The sequence below is a fragment of the Syngnathus scovelli genome, chromosome 7 (assembly GCF_024217435.2).
Source record: "Syngnathus scovelli strain Florida chromosome 7, RoL_Ssco_1.2, whole genome shotgun sequence".
In the NCBI taxonomy this organism is placed as follows: Eukaryota; Metazoa; Chordata; class Actinopteri; order Syngnathiformes; family Syngnathidae; genus Syngnathus; species Syngnathus scovelli.
The window spans coordinates 17,416,596-17,441,826 of NC_090853.1; the positions used below are offsets into that span (position 1 = coordinate 17,416,596).

The 25,231-nt window shown below is 44.4% G+C and overlaps 1 protein-coding gene across 29 annotated transcripts in view; it reads right to left on the minus strand.

Moving 5' to 3' along the window:
• Window positions 1–17,089: 17,089 nt before the first annotated feature.
• bcas3 (BCAS3 microtubule associated cell migration factor) overlaps window positions 17,090–25,231 on the minus strand; it is a 287,913-nt gene continuing 279,771 nt past the window's right edge. For 27 of the 29 annotated variants that reach the window (XM_049725724.2, XM_049725730.2, XM_049725754.2 and 24 more), the window contains 2 exons: window positions 23,586–23,677; window positions 17,090–18,213 (listed from right to left, as the gene is read on the minus strand). In XM_049725724.2, coding sequence (XP_049581681.1) covers window positions 18,010–18,213; window positions 23,586–23,677 — 296 coding nt within the window. In that variant the 3' untranslated portion in view covers window positions 17,090–18,009. The remainder of the gene's footprint in view (window positions 18,214–23,585; window positions 23,678–25,231) is intronic. The other 2 variants (XR_007482725.2, XM_049725745.2) reach the window with 2 other exon arrangements.

Sequence of the window (25,231 nt, forward strand, 5' to 3'; positions counted from 1 at the left end):
AGAACCTTGAACGTTGCCTTTTTTGAATGGAGACTTTCTGCTCTTGAGCATGATCGTATGAAAGGCTCAGGGCTGTATTGTACTTTCCTGAAAACAGAGCTTTCTTAACAAGAATTGTGATTGAACTCAACCAACCTGTGTAAGTCTAAATTGTGTTTCGATGTCTTAGCCTTTTCCTAAAACTGGAGAAATAAAACGAGCACGCGGTGAGTAAATTGGATAACAGGTGATTGGCTATGGCTTTTGCCGTGAGGCGCGGATAGCGCACTTCCCAAATTGTGGACCAAAAATCCAACAATATCATTTGTGAATATATTATCAATAAGAGTGGCGCAGTGAGAAGTTATTCTGGTTGGTCTAGTGCAGGGGTCACCAACCTTTCTTAAACCGAAAGCTACTTCCTGGGTACTGATTAAGGCAAAGGGCTACCAGTTTGACACACACTTCTGAAATAGCCAATTTGCTCAATTTAGCTTTCACTATTATTGTGACAGAGCTGTCGCTGAAATTTAGAAAATATTTTTAAAGTCCTTATGTACTGTGGTGAATTATCTCCGATGGTCAGCTGGTCTTCCAAACAAACGGTGAAAAGTGGCTGGCTTGGGGAAGGAAAACTTCAGTCACACACAGCTGATTGGGGAAAGATTTTATTCAACCAATGTCAGAGAGAAGTGTCTCGCGCCCTAGCCAAGATGTCGAGTCCCTTTGTCTACTCTCGCCCTAAAACGTATAACCCCGCGCTTCCCTTCGCTCGGGTGCGCGCACACGGGGCTCTTGGATGATCTATGACCCCCCCAGTCACCCTCCCCAACTCTACACGGTGTATATCTTGTCAGTTGCTAATGGAAACCAGATGTGTCGGGTGCCAATGAGTCTACGTTCCTGGACCAAGCCCCAAACAATTCTGCACGAACATGACCCGAACATGACCCGGTCACACTTAGGCTTACTAGTGAGATATACATTGCATGGTACCAGAATAAAAAAATACCACATTCCCCCCTGACGGGGCACATCAAGTGCCCCGACAACAACCCGACAAGAAATGACATTGGTACATCCAAAAACCTTCCCCCAAACATTTTATGGTTTTCGTCTACAATTTGGACCTATTTGTCTCATCCTAAAACATGCTCAAGGCATGCTACTTAAGGTTACATTAACTAGGAAAGCTCAACCTAATTTAATATCGAATTCCTCCCTGACAGCAATCTGAGGCCTCTCAGGAACCACACTTAACCAAGATTGAATGCCCCAACCCCATTAACTGATTGACGCCGTCCGCACACACCCCTTCGGTACTATATCAACAACGCCATCAATTTGGAGAGGAAAATTTTGCTGTGGCCCGTTAGAAGCCCCAAAAAGTTGCTGGACCGCCGTCAAAAAAACCTCACCAATCTAATGACAAGGAAAAAGAGGAAGGCCCATTCTACACCCACAGAGATGCCTCTCACCTGGCACAGGGAGGGGTCTGAAAAACCGCCTGTAGCGTACTAGGCGTCTTGACCCGGACTAGACACGGCCCACTCACCGCCTTGGAAGACTTAATCGAATGTGCCGTCAGTTGGTACCACATATTTTTTTCTCACCCATTCGTCGACCCCTGGTAATGCCGAGGCCTCGAACCTCGAAGCTGCTCGTCGCGCCACGTTACGCAAGTTACCTCGCCCCTCCGTCGGGGACCAAACCGACTCTGTGAACGCTTGGTCGACAGGATTTGCCACATCAGGCATCGGCCTCTCGGCCTCTACCGTCGTCACAATGCCATCCGAGGTGCCCGACTGGGTTACAACAGTGCCGTTATTTGTTAACAGGGGTGCGGTGTCGTTCTTGGTCGGGACCGCTAACTCCTTCTCGGCAAGCCCAGCGAGCGAGCTTTCTGGGTGCCTTTTAGCCCCTGCCTTTTTCCCCGCCAATTTCACGAAATTAATGCGTACCGCCTTCCCCCGGTCATCCTAGCGGTTCATCTTCTCCCCACTCCGTTTGAAACAGGTGCATTTATACTGTCCAAAATCAGTGCCGCCAATCTTGGTTATGTATAACGCGCAATCTCCCAACACCTCGAATCGTTTATATGTATTCAGTAACAGCACACATCATCCGCAAATGTTCGGCCCGCCAATGCAAGTACGCTACCCGCATTGTCTTCCCATTGGGCAGTGCGTGTGCACTGAGACCCCTTCTCCTTGGGGCACCTGCATGGCAGGATGATGGTGCCTCCCACCACCCCTTCAACACTGCTCCACGTAACGTTTCGGTCGGACTCTGCGGCGGACTGGACGTCTGCTGCTTTGTTCCGCCGGACGACCTTGTCCACCGAGGGGGCCCCGTTCGGCCGCAGGTGACTCGGTCGTAACACGCTATGGGGTGTCGCCCTCGGCTGGGGTGGGTGCGTCGCCAAAATTGATACGGTCAAACTGTTGGCCTTCCCGGGCATTGGCTGTGTCGACCCTGACTTCGTCAGGCACAGGTGCTGCAGGCCCAACAGCATCCACATCTTGGTCATGCCTTTCGACCTCCCGATGTTGTTCCTCTGGTGATCCTTGTTCTGGTAGTCGTTCTGAGTTGTCGCAGTAGCGACTCACTCCTCGGGGTTGTTCGTCCTTAGGCACCTTGACACAGTGTGTCAAGTGGCACCACGTTGGTGGCCTTTGACTTGCACCGCCGTCCCTGTACAGCGCACAACTTCAAATGGCCCCAGCCGTCTTTCGTTGAACGACTTCCAGCGAAACACTTTCACGTACACATTGTCCCCTGGCTGAACTGCGTCTTTAGTGTTCGCTTCGAGTCTCTCTTGCACTTCTTCTTGTTTCTGCCTGTCGACAACATAGGTGGACATGTTCCTATGTATTTTGGTTAGGTGTTTGACATAGGTCTTCATTTCGTCCTCCAAAACTGACAGGCTTGGGCCTTTGCCACTGGTGCGCAGACACGGATACGGCATGCGTCTCCCGGTCACCAATTCGTGAGGAGTCAAGTGTAAGTCGCGAAGTGCACTTGACCTGCACTTGCCAGTGGCAAGGCAGCTATCCAATTCAAGCCCGTATGTTGGTAAATTTTGGAAAATCGTTTTTTTAGAACGCCGTTCATTTTCTCACAAATGCCTTGGCTTTGCGGGTGATATACGGGCCCTAGCCGCTGTTTGATTCCCAATTTTTGAAAAATTTGTTTGACCGTTTTATCCACAACTATTGCCCGAAATCCTATCAGGAAGCCCCCATCGGCACAGAAACTTGGCAACAGACTGAGCATCTTTTTGTTTAGTCGGACACGCCTCCGGCGATCTGAAGAACCAGTCCACGACAACTAACATGTATCTTTTCCGCTCGGCCGATTGAATCATGTCGACAAAATCCACCACCAGTTCCCTCATGGGGCCGTTTGGAGTCGGGATGTAACCCGTGGGGGTAGCTACCCCTCGCCTCAGGTTGTTTTTTAAGCAGATTACACATTTCCCGATGACATGATCGATTTGTTCGAGCAAATATGGTGCCCAAAAACCATATTCTGTGGTTATTTTTCGCTTCACCTCCCTCCTTGACACAGGGGCTAGTCCATATGCCTCTTGTATTAGCAGTCCTAACAAATCTGGCGGGGCTACGACCAAACCCTCGTGATTTCTCCACACCCCGTCTGAGTCTTGGCACACCCCCCTCGACACCCACAAATGTTTGTCCATCCGCTTGCATCAGGGTTACATCACTGAGGTGACCTTGTCCTCAAGGTCGACCTCGTGCGTGACCAACAAGGTTTTTTTCTGTTCGATCACCCTTTGTTATAGCTGCTTCATCTGCTAGTCTGTTACCTTGTGTGACCCTGGACGCATCTGACTTGTGGGCAGCACATTTCGCAATGGCTATCTCCCTAGGCCTCATCATCGCATCTAGCAGCTTCAATATCTGAGCATGATGTTGTATGGGGGAACCATTGGTCTTTTTAAACCCCCGATTCCTCCACACCGCTTCGAACAAGTGGCACACACTATGCGCATATGCTGAGTCTGTATAGATTGTGACTCTTTTTCCCTCCGCGAGCAAGCACGCCTCCGTTAACCCCACCAATTAAGCAAATTGCGCTGATGCCGGCTGTGGTATAACTTCGGCCTTAATTGTCACAAATTCTGCTCCGTGCGCTTGAATAACCGCATAGCCCGCGCACAAAGTCTCCCCGACTCGATAACAAGAGCCGTCCATCCAGAGTTCTAGATCTGCCTCCCCCAGGGGGATGGCTTGTAAATTGGACCGCAATCTGGAAAACTTTCAATCATGGGGCTCACCGTCCTCTGAAGTTGGCAAAAAGTACACTTTGCCAGAGTGACATCCTCTTGCTCCAAAAGCCTGTAATAGTCTCTGAGCCGGGACTCTGTCAAGGTGTACTTCCCATGATTCAAAAGAGTCCGAAGACTATCATGAGTGAGAATGGTCACAGGATAGCCCATCATGACGGAAGAGGCTTTATCACACATCAAATAGACTCCCACCATCGTTCGATAACAAGGTGGCAGTCCCATCTCCACCTCGGAATAAGATGTTGAGTAGTAGGCCACAGGTTGGGGTCCGGACCCGGTCCCTGTAGGCTGGCAGAGGACTGCACACGCAAACCTACCCCCTGTCGAGGTGGACGTGAATAACACAACATTTTTTGAGTAATCCGGTAAAGCCAAAGCCGGAGCCTCCTGCAATCTCGTTTTGATCGTTTCAAATGCCATGTGGCCATCCTGTGTCCAATCTAGCACTGCGTGGAGTTCATTATTGCCTGTGTCTTTGATCATGGCCCTCAGAGGCCCCACTAATTTAGCGTATTCTTCCACCCAGGAGGCTGAATAACCCGCGATGCCCAGGAACGTCAACATCTGCCAGACAGTTCTGGGCTTCGGGGCTGTCCGTATAGCCTCCAAATGGCCATCAGAAATACGTCTTAATCCGCATGATATTTTCTGGCCCAAATAGTCAACCTGCAGTTGGCAGTATTGGAGTTTTTTCTGTGACACCTTGTGGCCCTTCTCCGTGAGAATTTTCAACAATTTGATTGAATCTTTGTGACACGTCTCTACATCTGATGCACAGACAATAATGTCATCCACATATTGAATGACGGTGCTCTGTGTTAGAGTGGTGCTCACTCTAACTTAATTTTGCAAGAACCACACGGGAGACAGTATGCCCTTTTTAAGCACTTGCAAATGGAGAGTCATTTGTCGCTGTGCGTACAGCGATGATCGAATGAGGTCTCACTCAGGCCTCTTGCAAGAGATTTTTTATTGAGAGAAACAGGGTGGGGGTGAGAGTCGACAGGATGGAGTTGAAGCCCCTGACCTCTGGTCTAAGCATATCAGGGGGTGTTTTACAACGTTGTCTAAAACAACACAAGATAGATTATTTATTACAGGTTACATTCCAACATGAGCATAAAACTAATCTAGCTAGGTTATTTATTACAGGTTACATTCCAACATAAGCATAGGATCAAACTAATCTATCAACCCTAAGATATCCCTCCTGTTTATCATATGATTATGTCACCCCAATCAACAAATACAAGCAAGAAAATATAACGAAGAAAGAAGAATAGTAAAAATAACAATAAAAAAGACCAATAAAAAAACAGAGATCATAGTGGACGGGTTGGGGATCGTGAAGGGTGATACATGATAAAAACAACAAACAATGACAGTAATAATTTTCAGTGAAGATGAGGTTTTCCTTCGATACTCCAGTCCAAGTTTAGTGTGAGTGAAAAACCTGCGGCAAGATGTTTCAATGCAGGAAAAGTCTCACACGGTCCCTCTGCCTTAGGCGACCAGAATGCTATCTGTCAGGCTTGGAGCAGGGAGAGGACTCGAATGCAGAGTTTCAAAACAGAGGAGTTTTATTTTCTCCAATGGATTGCAGTAGAGAACAAAAGGCGCCTCAAGATGAGGGAAAATTGGCAAAAATAAAGTGCCTCAAAACAAGGGAAAAAAGGCTGACTAACATAACAAAGCTAACACTGGGCAACAGGGTATTCGCTAAACAAGGTTATTTCGAGGAATCTCAATGGCTTCGGTATCGCTAGTGTTCCAGACAAGTCAAGACGTACTGGCACCAGACAAGGGGAAAGACGCAGGTTATATACACACAGAAGGAGGGGAACACAGGTGTAGACAATTGAGTCACGACACAGGTGCAGACACTTGGATCAGGGAAGTCATGTGACCGGACGCACAGAGGAAGGACACACGAACTGGAACGAGAGGAGAGTTACAACAATAAAACAGGAAGTGACAAAAACAAAACACGACAGCATGACAGCTATCAATAAAAAAAGAAAAAGAAAAACACAGAAACAGTACTTCATTGTATCCATCACTTGCGAGGCATTTTCAATGGTCAAATCATCAAGTTTCTGTAAAACATGCTCAGCTAATCAGCATCTACGCAATCCACATTTTGCAGCTCATTACAGGCATCACATCCGTCATGTCTGAGAAGTTGTATATGTACTTGTGCTACGGTAGAAGACACAACCCTCGTCACAGCAGACTTCAAACATGGGATAACACAGGTTGTAAACAAGCACAACACCAGCACAACAAGCACAGGAGTCACACATTTGAACAGCAGTTGGGACCAGTTGCCAGAGAATAGCCATGAAAAGAAATCCCATTGATGAGGGACTTTGTCTTTTGACATGGCCTGCTGTAAGTTCTTCAGTGAATTCATGGCGTCGTTGATGTGTGTGTCATTTTCTCCTGGTATGTATGTGCAACAGGAAGTCCCATACTTTATGGTCGTCTTGAACATTCGCACCCCAGACAGGGTCATGAGGGTCAAAGGTTGCAACAGCCCTGCGTCGACGTCCAGAAGAGTTGTGTGCTGTCGTCAGCTGATGATGTTGTATCCTGTAGGTGTGGTCTGTCACCCACACTGGTGCACACACTCCTGTCCAGTTGGCGGGCAGAATCGGATAAACCTTGTGACCACAAAGCCACCAGCCATTTTGTATGAAGTATGTTCCGTTTGATGGTGCAGCCATGTTGGTCGGAGAGCCCTCACCACCTGAAATGGCTCTCTTATCCTGACACTCAGCGGTGATGTCCAAAGCTCCCATCCAGTATCCTCCTGGAGAGCAGTCGTCATTAATGCATTTGTGGGTCTCGTTACCTTGGATGTAACATGTGTAATTCACTCCAGCTGGTCTCTCTGTTTAGGCCACTTGCGGCAATGTTCGTCCTTTAACAGTCACATTGAGATTTGTCCAGAAAAGCTGATCACAGGCACCGTCTGCAAGTCCAGGGCGGGAAGGGTCGGCATCACTGACTGTGACAGCACGGTGTTGATTTCCAACTCCTCCCATGGATGCCATACATTACGCTTCAGTGACATTCATTGCTCTGGCCTCCAAGTGAACTTGTGTGGAGGAAGGGTGGAGTTTCGAACACAAATAACACCCCTCCTGTGTGTGAGCTCTCACAGTGAACTTTACATACCGGTACCAAGTGTTTCTGGGGTCCCATGATCAGTCTTCAAAGTTCTCATCGTGTGATCATTGTTTTCCACGGTCAACATTGTCACTTGGTCTGTTCAGATGAGTCCATAGACCATAGCACGCTCCAACCACAACGCAGAAGAGGATCCACCTGGCATGTGGAGCCCCGTTGCTACTAGGATGGCAGGGACACCGAGACATACCCTCGCCTAACGGAGTGGGGATCGTTGTTCGCTTCACCAACATTGAGACGCCCCACCCTAAACGATGAGGCCCCTTTGTAGTCTGACTTCCCCACCACTCCGAAATGAGGGGTCCAGCACTCCCTGTAGCTTGTAGTGGCTGAGGTGAATCCAGCTGGGCCGTTCAGCGATCTTTACTGCGGTGGGGGTAGTCAGCAAGACTTGGAATGGTCCCTCCCACCGTGGGCTGGCCCAGTTCTTTCTTGGTCCCTCCCACCGTGGGCTGGCCCAGTTCTTTCTTTTGATGACTTTGATGTAGACCCAGTCTCCTGGCTTGATGGGGTTGTCGACCTGTGAGGATGAAAGATCAGGCGGCAGTAAATTTGCATTTGACACATCTGTCAGTCTGAGCGTTATGATCATGTAATCTGCCAAGGACTGTTCTTCATCTGCCTTTTGCAAATTTGCAGGGAACACAGGTAGTCTATATGGTCTACCGTGGATGATTTCAAAAGATGTTAGCCCTTCTGAAGTGGGAGTGATTCTCATATAGAGCTTCACGAAGTCTAGGCACTCTGGCCAAGGTCTGCCTGTTGTTTCCATGCATTTTTTCAACCTGCTTTTGATAGTAGAGTTCGCTTGTTCAACAAGGCCAGCGCTCGAAGGATGCCAAGCGCAGTGGTTTTTTAATGTTATCCCAAGGTGTACAGCCATGTTCTGTACAACTTGTTTCACCAAGTGTGGACCATTGTCACTGTAAACGGTTTGGGGGATGCCATGAGTCGGTATGATGGCTTTGCAGATGGCTTTTGCCACTGTTAAGGCATCTGCACGTTTAGATGGAACTATTTCCACCCATTCGGAAAATGCATCAATCATCACTAGGCAGTATTTGTGAGGTCTACTTTGTGTGAGTTCAATAAAATCCATATGCATGATTTGAAATGGGTAAGACGGTTTTGGAAATGAGCCTCTCTTAGGTCTCATGTTTCCTTGTGGATTATGTTTCACACAAACAGGACATGCTTTACAAAGATTTTTTAAGTAAGCATCTAAACCAAAGGTAGTGAATTATTGATGTATGATGGACCTCATCCCTCCTGTCGACACATGGCAAGGCCCATGTGTCGCAATTGCCGCTGCCTTTAAAAGTGATTTTGGTAAAACTGGTTTGTCATTGATGCGGTGGATATTATCTGTATCCACTATTGTACCTTTTGTCGTCCACATTCGTTTTTCCACCATTGGAGCATTGCCCTGCATTTCTGTCAGTATAGTTTTATCTATGAGTTGCGTGTCCTCTGAATCTAATAAAAAAAACTGCATGGCCATGTTTCCCTGCTGCTGCTTCTTTAGCAATTTTGTCTGCTAATCTGTTTCCATTTGAGACTTCATCTGTGCTTGTGGTGTGAGCAGCACATTTACACACAGCTAGTTTAGCAGGCAAAAGGATGGCCTGCAACAAGTCTTTTAACAAGGAGGCATGGGTAATCTCTCTGCGCTCCCATTGTTTTGCAAAATAGAACAGAGTAGAAAACGCATACTGACTGTCTGTATATACAGTGACTTCCTTATCAAACCCTAATTGACAAGCTCTTGTTAGTGCAATTAGCTCAGCAGCTTGCGCTGACCTGTTGTATGGAAGGTTTTCTGCTTCAACAATCTGGTTTGGCAATTTCACAATTGCATAACCACTTTGATTGTTTCCTTTAGGATCCTGTGAACATGATCCATCCACAAACCACTTTTCCCCTTTGTCAAGTGGTGTGTCACTTAAATCTTGTCTGGGCAGCTGTAGATGTTCTGTAGCACCGTACCAGTTATGTGGGGTTCCATCCTCTGGCAACGGGATCAACGTTGCTGGGTTAAGGACTGTGCACCTCTTTATCACAATGTGTGGTTGTGACAGAAGTGTAGCTGTGTAGGATAGGTGTCTGGCAGGTGACAAAAAGTTCATTTTGCTTTGCAGTAGTAACACATCTACAGCATGTGGAACTAGCAGCTACATTTTGTGGAAGAGGACCACATCTGCGGATAGTGTCACTGCAAGCGCTGCCGCGCATAATGCTTGGACACAGTCTGGCAAGGATTGAGCCACTGGATCCATTTTTTTTTTAATAAAATGCAATTGGTCTTAGCTTGCTGCCATGACTCTGTAGCAACACTGAGGTCATAAAACCATTCCTGCAGTCTGCTGTTTGCACAAAGGTTTTATTGTAGTCTGGCAAGGGTTGTAGTTTCCATCAGAGCCTGTTTCAGCACTACAAAAGCATCATCTGCCACTGGTGTCCACATTATTTTTTCTGTCATTGCCATGGGGACTCCATGCACAATATTCAGCAGCGGTTGCGTCTTTTCCGCATAATGTGGGATCCATGCTCTGCAGTAATTGCAGAGCCCCAAAAATGACATCATTTGTTTTTTGTCTCAGGTTTTGGTGCATCTGCAATGATTTGATTTCTGGTTGTCTGTATCTGTCTTCCAGCAGCTGACAAAGTGTGACCTAAATAGTTCACTTCCTGTCTGACCCATTGTAGCTTGTTCCTGCTCACTTTATTTCCTGTTTTGCAGAGATAGTGTAACAATGCTAAGGAGTCTTTCTTGCAAGCAGCTTCAGTTTCAGAGGCTACCAGGAGATCATCTACATAAACTAGAAGTTGGCTTTTGTTTGACATCTGAAAATCAGCCAAACAGGCCATAATAGCTTGAATGAAAATAGTTGGACTATCAGCAAATCTCTGTGGCAATCTGGTGTACGTATAACTTTGTCCTTTAAAGGTAAACGCAAACCAAAACTGTGAGTCTGGGTGAATTGGCACTGAGAAAAATTCATTGCTAAGATCAATTACTGTGAAAAACCTCTGGTTAGGTTTCAAAGTGTTTAGAAGTGTGTGTGGGTCAGGCACATTAGGTGCTCTTGTCTGTACTGCTTCATTTACTAATCGTAAATCTTGTATCATTCGCCAATAAATTTTATTGGCCTTTTGGACTGGAAAAATAGGAGTGTTGCAAGGAGAATCCGAACACTTCCTAATGATTCCTCCTGTCAAAAGATCATTTATAACAGGGGCAATCCCATTTATTGCCTCATGTTTTAAAGGATATTGCTTAACTCTTGGACGCCGCTCTGATCTTGGTTTGATCTGCACTGGGGGAATGGACGTTAAAAGTCCTACATGAGATGGGAACTTTGTCCACAGTTTTTCAGGAAGCCCAGCCAATTCCCTCTCCTCCATCTCAGTCAAACAAATGTTAACTAGTCAGGGAAGCGCACAAGCGCATGCCCTACCAACAGCCACTTCACACACTGTTTACTTCCACATGTCACAACTGGTACTGTAGCTCCACCCATCACCTTTGTCCTCATAATCAGTGACAGAGCCAGCAAGTTTAATTCGGCAACCCACATCTGCCCATGTTATACTGTGAGGTTCAAACAATGAAATGTGGGGTACAGCCACCAACTTGTATTTGTCTTTCTGAGGAGCGGGCAGGAGCACAGCAGCAGCTGCAAATGACCTGCGCTCAGTGTACAGAGCAGTGATTGTCAAGGTTACTTCTGTGTCACTGAGAAAACTTTCAATATATTCATCTTGTGGATCAGTGAGAATGTTCATGGTGACATGCACCGTAATTGCCGGACTATAAACCGCACCGGATTATAAGCCGCACCAGCTAAAATTCAGGGATATTTCAGTTTTTTTCTTACATAAGCCGCACCGGACTATAAACCGCACGTGCACACGAGTTTTTTTTTTTTTCACAAAGAAAGACAGTACATAGAAAGCCTTTTTAACGTTTTAATAACATACTTGAACATGTCTTTCTAAACATTGCCTGTGACGCAGCAGTAGTACCGCAGCAACGCGGAAGTGTGCAAGCGAGTTATTAGCAAAGAAAGACTGGACACAGAATTTTTTTTTTTAAAGCTTTAATAACATACCTTAACATTTCTTTCCAAACACTGCCTGTGACGCGGCAGTAATATCGCAGCAACACGGAAGTAACACAGCAAAGTCACTGAGACGCGGCGGTAACACACCAGCAACACGGTAGTACAGCACTAACAGGGCTGGTTAAAAAAAAACATACCAGTAAAAGTAAAAAAAGAGCCGTCTTCATCTTCCTCCTGTGCACTGAAACCATCGAAGTCTTCCTCCTTAGTGTCCGATTGGAATAGCGTTAGATACCCTTCGCCTCACACTTTCTCAGTCTCTCTTTCGTTGTCGGTTTTATGCATTTCTTTGAGTGTGAAAAGGGTCTGTTCATGCTAATCCTATTCACGCACGAAGCGCTAAATTATATTAAACTAGCGAGCAACACGTATAGCTTAAAAGCGGCATCATATGCATTTCTTTTGTCCCCCATAATGACGGTTTGTGTATAAAAGCTTCCTGTCTTTGTGTGAATGCGGGTGTGTGCGTGATGCGCGAAATGTAAACACAAACTAGCACGTCTTCTTCAGCGCATTATCTCTTCTTCGCCTGTCTCGCTCTTGCTTCCTGCTAGAGTGCCCCCTGGAGACCGGAGGCCGTAAAAATCCATAAGTACGCTCCAGAGTAGACACAAGATAATGTCATCAACATCGACTGCCTTTGGCTTAAAAGCGGCATCATATGCATTTCTTTTGTCCCCCATGATGACGGTTTGTGTATAAAGGCTTCCTTTCAGTAATGTCCGTCTTGATCGCGTTCTGCGTGATGCGCGAAACATAAACACAAACTAGCACGTCTTCTTCGGCGCATTATCTCTTCTTCGCCTGTCTCGCTCTTGCTTCCTGCTAGAGCGACCCCTGGAGGCCGGAGGCCGTAAAAATCCATAAGTACGCCGTGCCGCCGTTTAAGGTTCAAAGTAACCTTCTGAATAAAATGCATTAAAAGTTCACATTCATTACAACTTGTTTTTGGTGAGCAAAATGTCAGAAGAATTGAATTTAAATGCTGATTGATTGGGTTTTAATACAATGCAGATGGTCCAAACAGCGACACTGCTTTGTGTAATCTCTGAGTGACATGGCAGAGTAAGAGAAAGGGTTTAGAGCACAGGTGTCAAACTCAAGGCCCGGGGGCCAGATACGGCCCGCCACATCATTCTATGTGGCCCGCGAAGACAAATTGTGCATCAAATTCGTGTGTCATTACTAGAATTGCAAATTGTCTTCACTTTTAATAATATCTTTTTTTTTAAATATTTGACCAGTTTTTACTCGTCTGATTTGAAAACGAGTTACCGTAATTTCCGGACTATAAGCCGCGACTTTTTTCCAAAATTTTGAACCCTGCGGCTTATAGTCAGGTGCGGCTTATATAAGATTTTTTTCGTGTTTTTTGTGATGACTTGATCACTTTTATACACTCGTAAAAAGGCTGTGGACCACTGTTGTGCGGTATCTTGAAGAAAAAAACAACAACAAAAATACTATTTTGAAACACTACTATGGCTGCTGCTTATTCTGGCTGTGTTGCTTGTGACTATTATGAGCTTTAGTAGGAATGCACGCTAGGTGACCTGCGTCAAAGGGCTCTAAACCCTTTCTCTTACTCTGCCATGTGACTCAGAGATTACACAAAGCCGTGTTGCTGCGGTACTACTGCTGCGTCACAGGCAATGTTTAGAAAGACATGTTAAAGTATGTCATTAAAACTTTAAACAGGCTTTCTGTGTACTGTCTTTCTTTGTAAAAAAAACTCGTGTGCACGTGCGGCTTATAGTCCGGTGCGGTTTATGTAAGAAAAAAACTAAAATATCCCCGAATTTTAGCTGGTGCGGCTTATAGTCCGGTGCGGCTTATAGTCCGGAAATTACGGTATTTGTTAGTTTGTTTTGTAGCTTTTACTCTATATAATAGTGTTAAGAGTAAAAGTGATCAAGTCATCACAAAAATCACGAAAAAAAATCGTAAATAAGCCGCACCTGACTATAAGCCGCAGGGTCCAAAATTTTTGAAAAAAGTCGCGGCTTATAGTCCGGAAATTACGGTATTATAGCAACAAAATTATTTGACAACCTTCTTACATTATTGTTGTGTTTCCCAAGCACTGTGTTGTGAGAGATGTTCAGCTGTGCCGTGGCAAATTGTCCAATATTAATCACGGAAGGCATTATAAACAGGATTGCCGAAAGACTGGTCAGTTAGCGCAAGGCCTAGTGAGCCACTTGCTAATTGCGCATGCGTGGCGAATTGGAGAATCTTGATATTTCATATTGTGTCGGTTATTGATTGTGGTTTGCCAAAACAACTATGGACCAATGCAGTTCAAACTGCTGCTGTGATCAAAAACAGGTGTTTTAACAAAAGAGCAAGGCAGACAGCCATTCAGATGTTGACAGGGAGAAGACCAAATTTGTCTGGAATGCAGAGGTTTGGATCAGTGTTATGCGTATAAACAAAACAAGAGAAAACTTGATCCAAATTGTGAAAAATGTGTTTTCATTGGGTATGATAAAACCAGTCTTGCATACATTCTAAGAAAGTGCAAAAGCACAGATTGGTTTGTGGCAAAATCAGGTGTAGAACAACAAACACAAACTAATGTCACATCTGAGGATGACTTTCATGACTTTGTAGGAACCAAACTAGGATGTCCAGATCTTGTGTTAAGAGAACAAAAACCTGAAGTCAGCCACCACCAACCACAACCAGAAAGAGTTGGGATCAAAAGTGAGCCTGATGGTAGACGTTACCCTGTCATTTGCAGAGGCTGTAGCCTCAGATAAGGCCAAAGAGTGGGTTAAAGCCATGGATGAGGAAATGCATTCTCTCTCTGCTCCCATCCTCCAGATGGCTGACCCTGAGTGACAGTTCGTGGTTGATGTGGATGCCTCAGATATGGGGGTGGGGGCTGTTCTCTCCCAACGCTCAGCAGTTGATAACAAGCTTCACCCCTGTGCTTTTTTTCTTGTCGTCTGTCCACCAATGAATACAATTTTGACATTGGTAACCGCAAACTAATGGCGGTCAAATAGGCCTCATCTCTGACGTGCAACCTTCACCCCCTAACGTCTGCATGCTGGCCTCAGTTACGTCCAACTTTCCTCTATACAAACAGCGTGCCGGCCAGAAATGCTCCCACAACCGCGTGCTCAGGTTTTGGTCGTAAATTAGGGTGCGGCACACCATAAGGCCAAGGTCAATTTTGGAGAAAATTCCCGACTTTTAGGTGTGTCTTACCTATATGGTCGTGAAAATATGGTAGTTTAAACAAGTTTGGTGGGCTGGATTACAAACCCTAACATGGCCCGCAGGCCGTTGTTTGCCCATGCAGAGCGTGTACGAGAAAGTATGTCCCTCAGATGAAATTCAATATGTGCATTCATAGTGGTCAATCCAAAACTAAGGACTTTGGGCACAGCCGCTTTGAAAGCGCCACCTTTTGCCCCACTTCTTCAGGTGGCCAATGTTGAGAAGACTGACTTAAAGTAAATAGCAAGGACCCATCAAAAAATGCATCCCCATGATGCAGAGGCTGATGGACACACTGACGGATCGAAAGTATTGTGTAAATAAAAGTTATTTTTTTGCTGATTCTTGCTGGTATTTTGTTTCATATTTATTTTTGTAAATAAAGGGTATTCGTAAACACTGTCTCCATTTCCTTTTTACAATGTTTGGTGACACTAATATGTGTAATGTTTGGTTCACTGGGCTCCTGGGATGTCATGCATCCTCAATGTCATGCGTGAGCATACACTCACGTTACATTAACAAAAATATGCTCGAGTAGACATACTTTATTGTGTTCCAATTACACTAAAACAAATGAACACTCATTTTAAAAGGAGCATTTGAATTTGGGCCTTACACACAGCTAAAATTATTTGACAACCTTCATACGTTATTGCTATGTTTTCCAAGCAGTGTGCTGTGAGAGATGTTCAGCTGTGCCGTGGGAAATTGTCGAATAATAATTATGGAAGGCGTTTTAAACAGGATCTAGGGCAGGGGTGGGCAAACTTTTTGACTTGCGGGCCGAATTGCGTTCTAAATTTTGACCGGGGCCGAACCAGGAGCAGATGGATGTAGTGTTTGTGTGAAGTAATATAAACGACCTGTAAAGGTCATTGCATAAAAGGTTTTGGCCTTTAGTAGGTAGTAAAGCATGGATATTCCAAAAAAGTTTTTTGAACTTTTTTATTAACAGCATTAAAAAAAAAATCCCTAAAAAACTGCTATCAGTGATTCTCATAAAATACGACACTGTTATTATGAATAACAGTCTCCATCACTTCAGTGCCTGCAGGTCAGATTAATGAAAGATGTTTATCTTATGAGATCACATCAAACGGCAAACATTCTGACCAAGTATATCATCTTGAAGAATCGGTGAAAGCATACATCCAAATAAAGTAATCAAAACGGCAACACGGTGAGGGGTATCTGAAAATCAGAGCAGAGTTTTAACTCACAAACACCTGGTAACAGAGGTGAGGAAACGGGAAACACTTCCTTAAAGTAAGCCTTAAGAACTTCACAGGTTAAGATTAGTCACAAACAGGTGGTGCATCAATGTCCTTGAGCATCCTGCATTGTTTGAAAATGAGAATGGTCGCTAGTTTCAATCCCTGCTATTTGTACAGATCATATTCGAAATGCATTTTTTTACAACAAACTTGAAAGCCTCCCCTTCATTTTCAGTGGGAACAGTGTTGTTGGTCTCCCTTTTTTTGCTAGTGTGTCATAGTCTGGAGTAAAATTTGTTGTGGCAATTCTTAGGAGAGATCCGAGGTGTTGGTCCGTTTACCTAGATCTGTGACGGGTTGATGTTGATGTTCATGTGGCTGAACGTCACGTCGCGTACGTCGAGCCAAATTGGCCACTCTTTTTAAACACTCGGCACTCAGTGTCCACCTTGCTTTTCCTTGGGCGACTCATTTTAATGGAAGGATTCCAGGGGAAGGTTTGTGGGTGGCTTTAGCGTAAAACTGTATCCGAAAGCTCGGCGCGCAAATTACAAGAATGCTGTCGTCACAGCCCGCGCTCTAAATTCGGCACTGATACAAATAGAGCGCGAGTGCGCCATTTCCGTACTACTGAGTACGTACACGCACTTGTGAGTGTGCACCGAGCTTTCTGACACGGCTTCCGGTAGTAAATGCGCAGGCGAGTGGTTCCCCATCTACTGGGGAAACGCAGTCATTGCAGGCAAAATGACCCCAAAAAAATGTTTAATAATACAATTTATTTAGGGTTGGCGGGCCGGATTAAACGGTCCCGTGGGCCGGATGTGGCCCGCGGGCCGGAGTTTGCCCATACCTGATCTAGGGTCACACAAAGTTGTATTTCCAGTAGGAATAGGACTCTATTTATATCGCATTTTCACAATGGTTTTCATTGTTACAATTTTAATGTAGAACATGGCGAAACACTTTAAGATTTTTGTTGGTGGTGTGCCTCGAGATATTTTCCAATGAAAAGGTGTGCCATGGATGCAAACAGGTTGGGAAACACTGCTTTATTGTGTTCAATTTACAATAATAAACAGCGATGAGCATTCGTTTTAGCGTTTGTTCATTCTAACAACTTTACAAATTATTTGACTTTCATACTTTGTGTTCAATTTAAACAAATAGACAGTGATGAGCACTCATTTCAAAAGGAGCATTGGAATTTGGGACTCATGGCATTATAACAACTATACAGATAAAATGATTTAATAGTTTTTTGTGTTCAATTTACACCAACAGAAAGTGATGAGCATTCATTTAAAAGGAGCATTTGAATTTGAGGTTTATGTAGCATTATATCAACTTTACAGACAAAATGATTTGACAACTTTCATACTTTGTTGTGTTTAATTTACACTAAGAGACAGTGATGAGCACTCATTTTAATTTGAATTTGGGGCTTATGTAGTTAAGCATTTTTACATGCAGACAAAATTATTTGACAACTTTCTGTACAGACAAAGTGTAATCTTAAACAACTCTGATAACAGATATGGTTTTATACAGTCCTTTTTCATACATGGAGGATATGCATTCATCTTCCGCAGCGCTTCAATTGTTTTTTTTACTATTCCAATGGGACAATGTCCTGGAGGAACGGAGTGATGTGATGCGGCTGCGTAAACAGAACGTTGCGAATTTGGGACCCGCTCCGACGAACGCATCAAGTATAATCTCTGTGCCACGGCATGCCAAAAAAGTTTACAGGGGACAGGTGTAATGGATGCCAAATTTTGCTGAAAGTTTAGCATTCAACGTTAGTAAAACTTCACTATAGATCATATAAAGTGGTGACTGCTTAGCTGTCAGCCTGGTCTTTTAGCTCAGTGGTCAGCACTTTACGCTCCCAAGCCGGTGATGGTGGGGATGACTGGAGCGGCCCGAAAAAGCCACCTGTTACATGTATATATTTTTAACAATACTTCAGGCTATGTAGGTCCAGGTCATCTGTATCAAAGTCTAGGAGAGGCTGCTGTGCATTAGATGGGTCTTGCGACTGAAGCACCGAAGAAGATGAAATTACTGTAGTCTGGCCTGATGAATGAATGGTCTTAAACTGAAATTGGGGTCCCATCCACAGCCGACGATGCGGACCTGTGTGAGTAACAATCTCCACCTAAGAATACAAATGTAAACAATGTGAGAACAGAGGATGTTTCAAAGGCTTCTGCATGACAAACTCATCAGGCAAATGTTAGGGGAAGCGAAACAGAGTACAGTGATCCATCGTCACTTCGTGCTTCACCTATTGCGAGGGATGGTAGACCCAAGACAGGGGTGTCCAAACATTCCTCGAACCATTACCATTGTAAATTAAATTATTTCTCTTTATTTCCTTCTTTTTTCCTTTTTCTTTCTGTCTTTTTGTCCATTCGGCGATGCTGGTACCTTCTACCGCACCTCGGGATCGCTTCGGATTGGATTATTTTTTTTCCCCTGGGACCGGGATAGCTGCGCACATCAGTGACCGGCGCAACTCTACGACGGCTTCCTGCTTAACAATGGCCGGTGCTGACCGGGTCCCTTGCCTTGGCCACGCTGCCGCGACCCCTGTGGGGAGTCCGCTCCCTCGTGCTCGTCGGCACCAACTACCTCCGCCGTGCGAGCCCTGTGGTGACCATCTGCACGTGCCCCGACTGGGTGCCCAGGACGCTGCTCACACGTTTGCCTGCTTTGTGATGTTTTCACCGATTCACGACCACGGTCCATTGGGCGCCGTTGAACGACTACCCTTACACCTGTCCATGGATCCCGTGGAGGCTATTTTGTGTGTTTTGGGGTGTACTCTGATATTGAGGGGTGCTGGTTGGCCGCTGTTACTTTTTTTCCTTTGTCTTTTTGCTTTGCTTTGCTTTGATGGCTTTTATCTCTCGTACTTTCTGGCTTTCTTTGTGGCGCTGTTGTGTGGCAGCCTTATGAGAGCCTATTGAGTAGCGCTCATGCCATTGGTGTGTCTTTTGTATACCCGCTCTGTGGTATGGATACTGCTGGGGCCTGAATTTCCCCACCCCCGGGATCAATAAATGTTCAATCAATAAATCAACTATATCCTGTGATGTCTGTAAATGGGTTGATATTGCAAATGGGAATCTCTTGTCAAGTGCATTACCAGGATTGATAGGAAGATTAAAATAATAATAAATTAAAGATAGGTTGATATTGCAAATGAGAATCTATTGTCAATTGCATTACCAGGATAGTTGAAGATTAAAATAATAATAAACTATATACAAATGAACGATTTTATGAAAGTTGAATGCATTTTTTATTACATGTATTGAGTTTGTTTTATTATTATACTAATAAGAAGGTTGACATTGGTGTTTCGACTGCAGTAAACAGGCCAGAGTGTATCATGCCAAATTAAATAATTCTCCATTTTATTTTTTCATTTCAATTTCATACACAAAAAAATACTTTATAATCACAAAATAACAATCCATAGTCTTTTTGTTGTTTCCAATCACTGAGAGTGGGCAACGTGGACGCACAGTACTGTTTGGGGACTTAGTCGTAAGTAGACAGAGCTCTCACCAGTAGTCCGTGGGTTATTTTGCGTTTCCCTGTGTAGCATCACTGGCAGCGTCTCTGATCTTAGCGTCACTTTAGTCTTTGGTGTCCGGATATTTGAATGAGAAAGTGTCTGCATCACTGATGATATTGCAATCAGACACCTGTGTGTTTGTTTGCAATATCATCTCTGTCAGCTCTGTCTGTTACTACTAACTACACAAACAGTTGAGTTAGTAAGTAGACAGAGCTCTCACCAGTAGTCCGTGGGTTATTTTGCGTTTCCCTGTGTAGCGTCACTGGCAGAGTCTCTGATCTTAGCGTCGCTTTAGTCTTTGGTGTGCGGATATTTGAATGAGAAAGTGTCTGTGTCACTGATGATATTGCAAATAGACACCTGTGTGTGCGTGAACTGGGAAGGGATAGGGGAGAACGAGCTCACACCGGTCATGAGCGCTCGCTCATGTGTGCGTTCCCGTTCATATGCGTTTCATTTCTGTGGCTCGCTCTGGGGTGCGCAGGTCCCCGCGACAGTGTTAGAAGGCCATATATTGATTTTATGACCCGACGCTTCGGGCCAGTCTAATTTAGGACATGGACCGAATTTGATCCCACGGGCCGGACTTTGGGCATGCATGTCTGGCCTAAGGAGATCAACACTCTATATCACAGTGTATACAATTATTAGGCAGCTTGTTTTCCTTAGGCAAATTGGGACGAAAAAAGACTTTCAAAGGGTTGCAGCACTCTAGAAATTGAAAAAATATTAGGGCGTGATCGTAGAACCATCAAACATTTCATTGCAAATGGTCAACAGGGTCGCAAGAAACATGTTAAGGGAAATCAGGCAAAGATTTGAGAAGAAGAAATATTTAATGTACCAGGAGCCCATTATCCTTCAGTGCTACCATATTACGGAACTTACGACCACCGTTGAACTTTCTGGCTTTCTTTGTGGCGCCGTTGTATGGCAGCCTTATGAGGGCCTATTGAGTTGCGCTCATGCCATCTGTGTGTCTTTTGTAAACCCGCTCTGTGGTATGGATACTGCTGGGGCCTGAATTTCCCTGAAGGAGTATTCCCAAGGGATTAATAAAGTTGAGTCTAAGTCTAAGTCTAAGTCTAACTAGAGTGCCCAGAAATACCAGGTGTTTAGTGCTCAGGCCTAGTAGTAGAGTGTCCGCCCTGAGACTGGAAGGTTGTGGGTTCAACCCCCAGCCGGGTCATACCAAAGACTATAAAAACGGGACCCATTGCCTCCCTGCTTGGCACTCAGCATTAAGGGTTGGAATTGGGGGGTTAGATCACCAAATTCAAGATGGCGGCGCGTGCACACGCAGCGGCCACTCTCTGTCCCGTTCGGTGTTTTGTGAGTGTTTACTGAGTGTTTGTCTGGCAGTTTTGTGTGTATTCGTCTCGTGTGATACGTCGTGCTACTAGTGCGGCGGGCATGTTCTGCTCAACATCGGCGGAAGTGGGTTTTATGGCGTTCTGGACTTTGGTGTGGAGAGATTTGCTGCTGGTGTTAGCGCTCGGACTGGTTCGTCATGGAGCGACGCCGGACTGGCCTGCTCTTCCTCCCCCGGTTGGACTGCGTCCTGAGCTCGGACTGCTCCGTCCTGGAGCATTGTTGGGATGCGTCGGCAGCGGGTCTGCGAGGCAGCGGAAGAGGGGCCAGCGCGGAGACGTCGGGCCAGGCTTGCGGCCAACCCAGCTCGCCCATCCGTGCCTTCCATTCTCCTGGCGTACGTTCGTTCGCGGGACGACAAGATGGGTTGCGTTCGCCTGATAGGATCCACGAACCGGACAGTGCGTGCCTGCTGTGTGCTCGTGTTCACAGTGGCCTGGTTGACTGTCATCTTACCGGACTCTGCTGTACATCGGGAGCGGCTAGCGTGCTATCACGCTTATTGTTCATTGATGTTGACTTCTTATGTTATTTTTCCTGTGTTGTTTACTTGTATGTGCGTTGTGAACTCTGTCTTGTCACCCTGGGATAGTGAGAAACGTAATTTCGATCTCTTTGTGTGTCTTGACATGCGGAGGAATTGACAATAAAGGAGACTTTGACTTTGACTTTGACTTTGACTTTGAAATGATTCCCGAGCGCGGCACCGCTGCTGCTCACTGCTCCCCTCTCCCCCAGGGGATGGATCAAAATCACATGGGGATGGGTTAAATGCAGAGGACAAATTTCACCACACCCAGAGGTGTGTGTGACGATGATCATTGGGGACTTTAACTTTAACTCAGAAACGTGGCCACTGCTGAACAAGACATACATGTTGAAACGTCAAGAGTGGGTCAACAAATATCAGAATAATCATTTTTCAAAGATCTTATGGACTGATTAGATGAGGGTGACTGTTGTGGGACCAGCTGGAGCCATGGCTCGATCAGTAACGGCCACAGAGCTCCACTTCAAATAGGACGCCAGCAAGGTGTAGGCGGGGAACTGGTATGGGCTGGTATTATTAAAGATGAGCTGCTTGGACCATTTTGTGGTAAATTGACTTAAAATTAACTCACAAAATTACAACAAAAAATAATTAAAAATAATCTACTGCCAGTTTTTAAGAAGACACCTTCTTCAAGCAGTGGTACAGGAAAAAGTCTGCATCTTTCAAGAAGACCATGATTTTTTATGCGGGACAATACTCCATCGCATGCGTCAAAGTAGTTCACCACTAAAGGCCTTAAAGATGACAGAATAAAGATAAAGACGTGGGCCCCTTCTTCACCTGACATAAATGCCACTGATACCTTGTAGCCCCTTCCTAAATGGGAGATTTACGCTGAAGGAAAATTGTACACCTCTGTGAACAATGTCTTGGAGGCTGAGGTTATTGCTGCACAAAACTTTAATCGTCAAGAAGCTGACAGACTTCATGGATGGAAGTCGTACAACTGTTATTAAAAAGAAGGGTGGTTATATTGGTAACTAATTTTCTTTTATATGTTATTTTGTAAATTCTGAGTTGTTTGTTTATTATCTTCACTTTAACAAATGAAAATAAGCAAGTGATATGGGAAACCTTCCATTTTTACTTCAGTTGCATAATAATTCTGCACACTAATAGTTGCTTAATAATTGTGCACAACTGAGAAAGCCAGAATCTCACTTTTATTCTCTTACATATTCAAGTATTGGGTTTATTCACATTTTGGTTGACAGAAAGCACTGTTCAAAAACAAAATGAATCCTCGAAAATGCAATTGGCCTAATTGTGCACACAGTGTAGTTTGTCTGAGGTTTTTGTAGTCAATCATGTCTCCTAAGAAGGCAAGTGCAAAAAGCGGCAAGGGTGGGGGGAGTCAAAAGACGGTGTAGCGAACGTAGAAATTAAGCATGATATACATGATACTCCCCCCTTCCACTGCCACAGCTCTCTCAAGCGCCTACACCTATAGCAAGTCATCACATCTTTCAAGGTAAGCACTTAAACATTAATTTTACATTTTACATGAATTTTTATGGGAAAAAATTGCTTCTACTTACAAACTCTTCGACCTACGAACGTGATCGTTTCACTGTTCAGTATATATATATATATATATATATATATATATACACTATATATATATAGATAGAGAGAGAGCGAGAGAGAGAGAGAGAGAGAGAGAGAGAGAGAGAGAGAGAGAGAGAGATTAACAATCAATTTGTAATTTTGTTGTCGTAGAAAAATGTTTGCAATCACATCATGTTTGCATATCAAATTCAGCCACACGTGTAGCCTAATTTAAAAAAATTGATAGGCTCTAAGAACAAATGATGTAGGACAAAGGAAAGAAGGTAAATGTGTTCAGGCATGCAAAAAAAATCCTGTAAAATATTTATAGATCATAAAGCAAGCAGTGAATGGGACCAGAACAAGCCGGCCCTGCAACTCTGGGTGTCAGCATAGTGAATGATGGAGATTATGTCTGCTTGAGTACGTCATAATGTCACCACTCAGTTAGTAAAGACAGGGGCCTGACCTGAGAGAGCCACTCCACATCATTCTGCCCAATGTGATCAGATGCTGAATACTCATGATGTTTGCTTTGGCTTGGGCTACCTTGGGGCATCCCTGAAAGAATCCATTCAGATATAGGAAAAACTTGTTAAATGAGTGTTTAGACAGTATAAACATTCCAATACTTTACTGATACACATTGTAAATACAAGGTTACCCAGAATTAATGACTCAATTGTTATTTTACTGAATACGCTGTATACCGTATTTTCCGGACTATAAGTCGCAGTTTTTTTCATAGTTTGGCCAGGGGTGTGACTTATACTAAGGAGCGACTTCTATGTGAAATTATTAACACATTATTACTTGATCACTAATTACTAATACATTACTTACTTACTAGTATATCCCTTCACATGTTATTTTCACACTAAACCGCATGAGGGCGTTCTAGGCCTGTAGAATAATTAGAACTGCAACTGACAATTAGTCTGATGTCAGCGACGTAGAAGACAATGTGCCGCATATACTTCCGGAGTCAGCGGAGTTGTTTATGAGTGACACAGATGACGAAGATTTTGATGGATTTAATGATTGGGAGTTACACGGATGGTTCAATATACTTGTTATTTATGTTTATTTGAATAACTCTTAATATGTTACGTCAGGCACGTTCTCAGTTCGTGTTTATGTAACGTTAGCATACTGTACCGTTCAGCCTGTTTTTGCCTATTCATGTCTGTTCTTGGTGTTGGATTTTGTAAACTAAATTTCCCCCAAAAACACGACTTATACTCCGGTACAACTTATATATGTTTTTTTCTTCTTTATTATGCATTGTATGGCTGCTGCGACTTATACTCCGGAGCAATTTATAGTGCGGAAAATACGGTATATTGTGTTGTTACTTTTTTTTCTTATGCTTAGTATGATACAATACATCTTTATTTATAGTATAGCGCTTTCACAACAGCTATCATTGTAACAAACCACTTTACATACAGTAAGAACAATGCAACAGAACATATCACATAGAATGTTGCCAATAAGACAATCTTAACTATTCCTACATCTGCACTGTTTTTTTTTTTGAAGTGTTTAAAGATGAAAGAGGAGAGATTCAATGTGTTACAGTACTGAAACAGATGTCATTATCACAGCGTGCATGACGTCACAGATGTCTGCAGTTAGCTGTACTGTAGTGTCCATTGACGAGTAGAGAGACTGAAGATAGGATTGTTCAGTTTGCCATCCCATTTAGAACCGTTTCAATTCCAACTGCCTACCTAAGGTTCTAGGTACACAGCCACACCAATGCTCCTCTCTCCTCATCCTCAGCTCCACCAGCCATCCATCCAGCCGCATCAACAGACTTTCCAACAGCGCTAACGTTTCAGCTGAACAAAACGGGACAGTGAAAAATGCTGCCAATCAAAGGTCCAAAAAAACTTGAATGTCTCTTGTCCACCAAAAAATAACAGTGAAATAGCATAGGCAATTCCTCCATCAAAATCAGTGCTGTCACAATCATGCTGCTGAGAGGGTGCAAGTATCATGCACAGATTATTCTCCTTCGAGAAATGTCATGACCAAAATGCTGGAAAAGGCCATAGGTGTCAGACGCAGAGCAGGGAGAGGACTCGAATGCAGAGAGTTCAATGTCCAAAA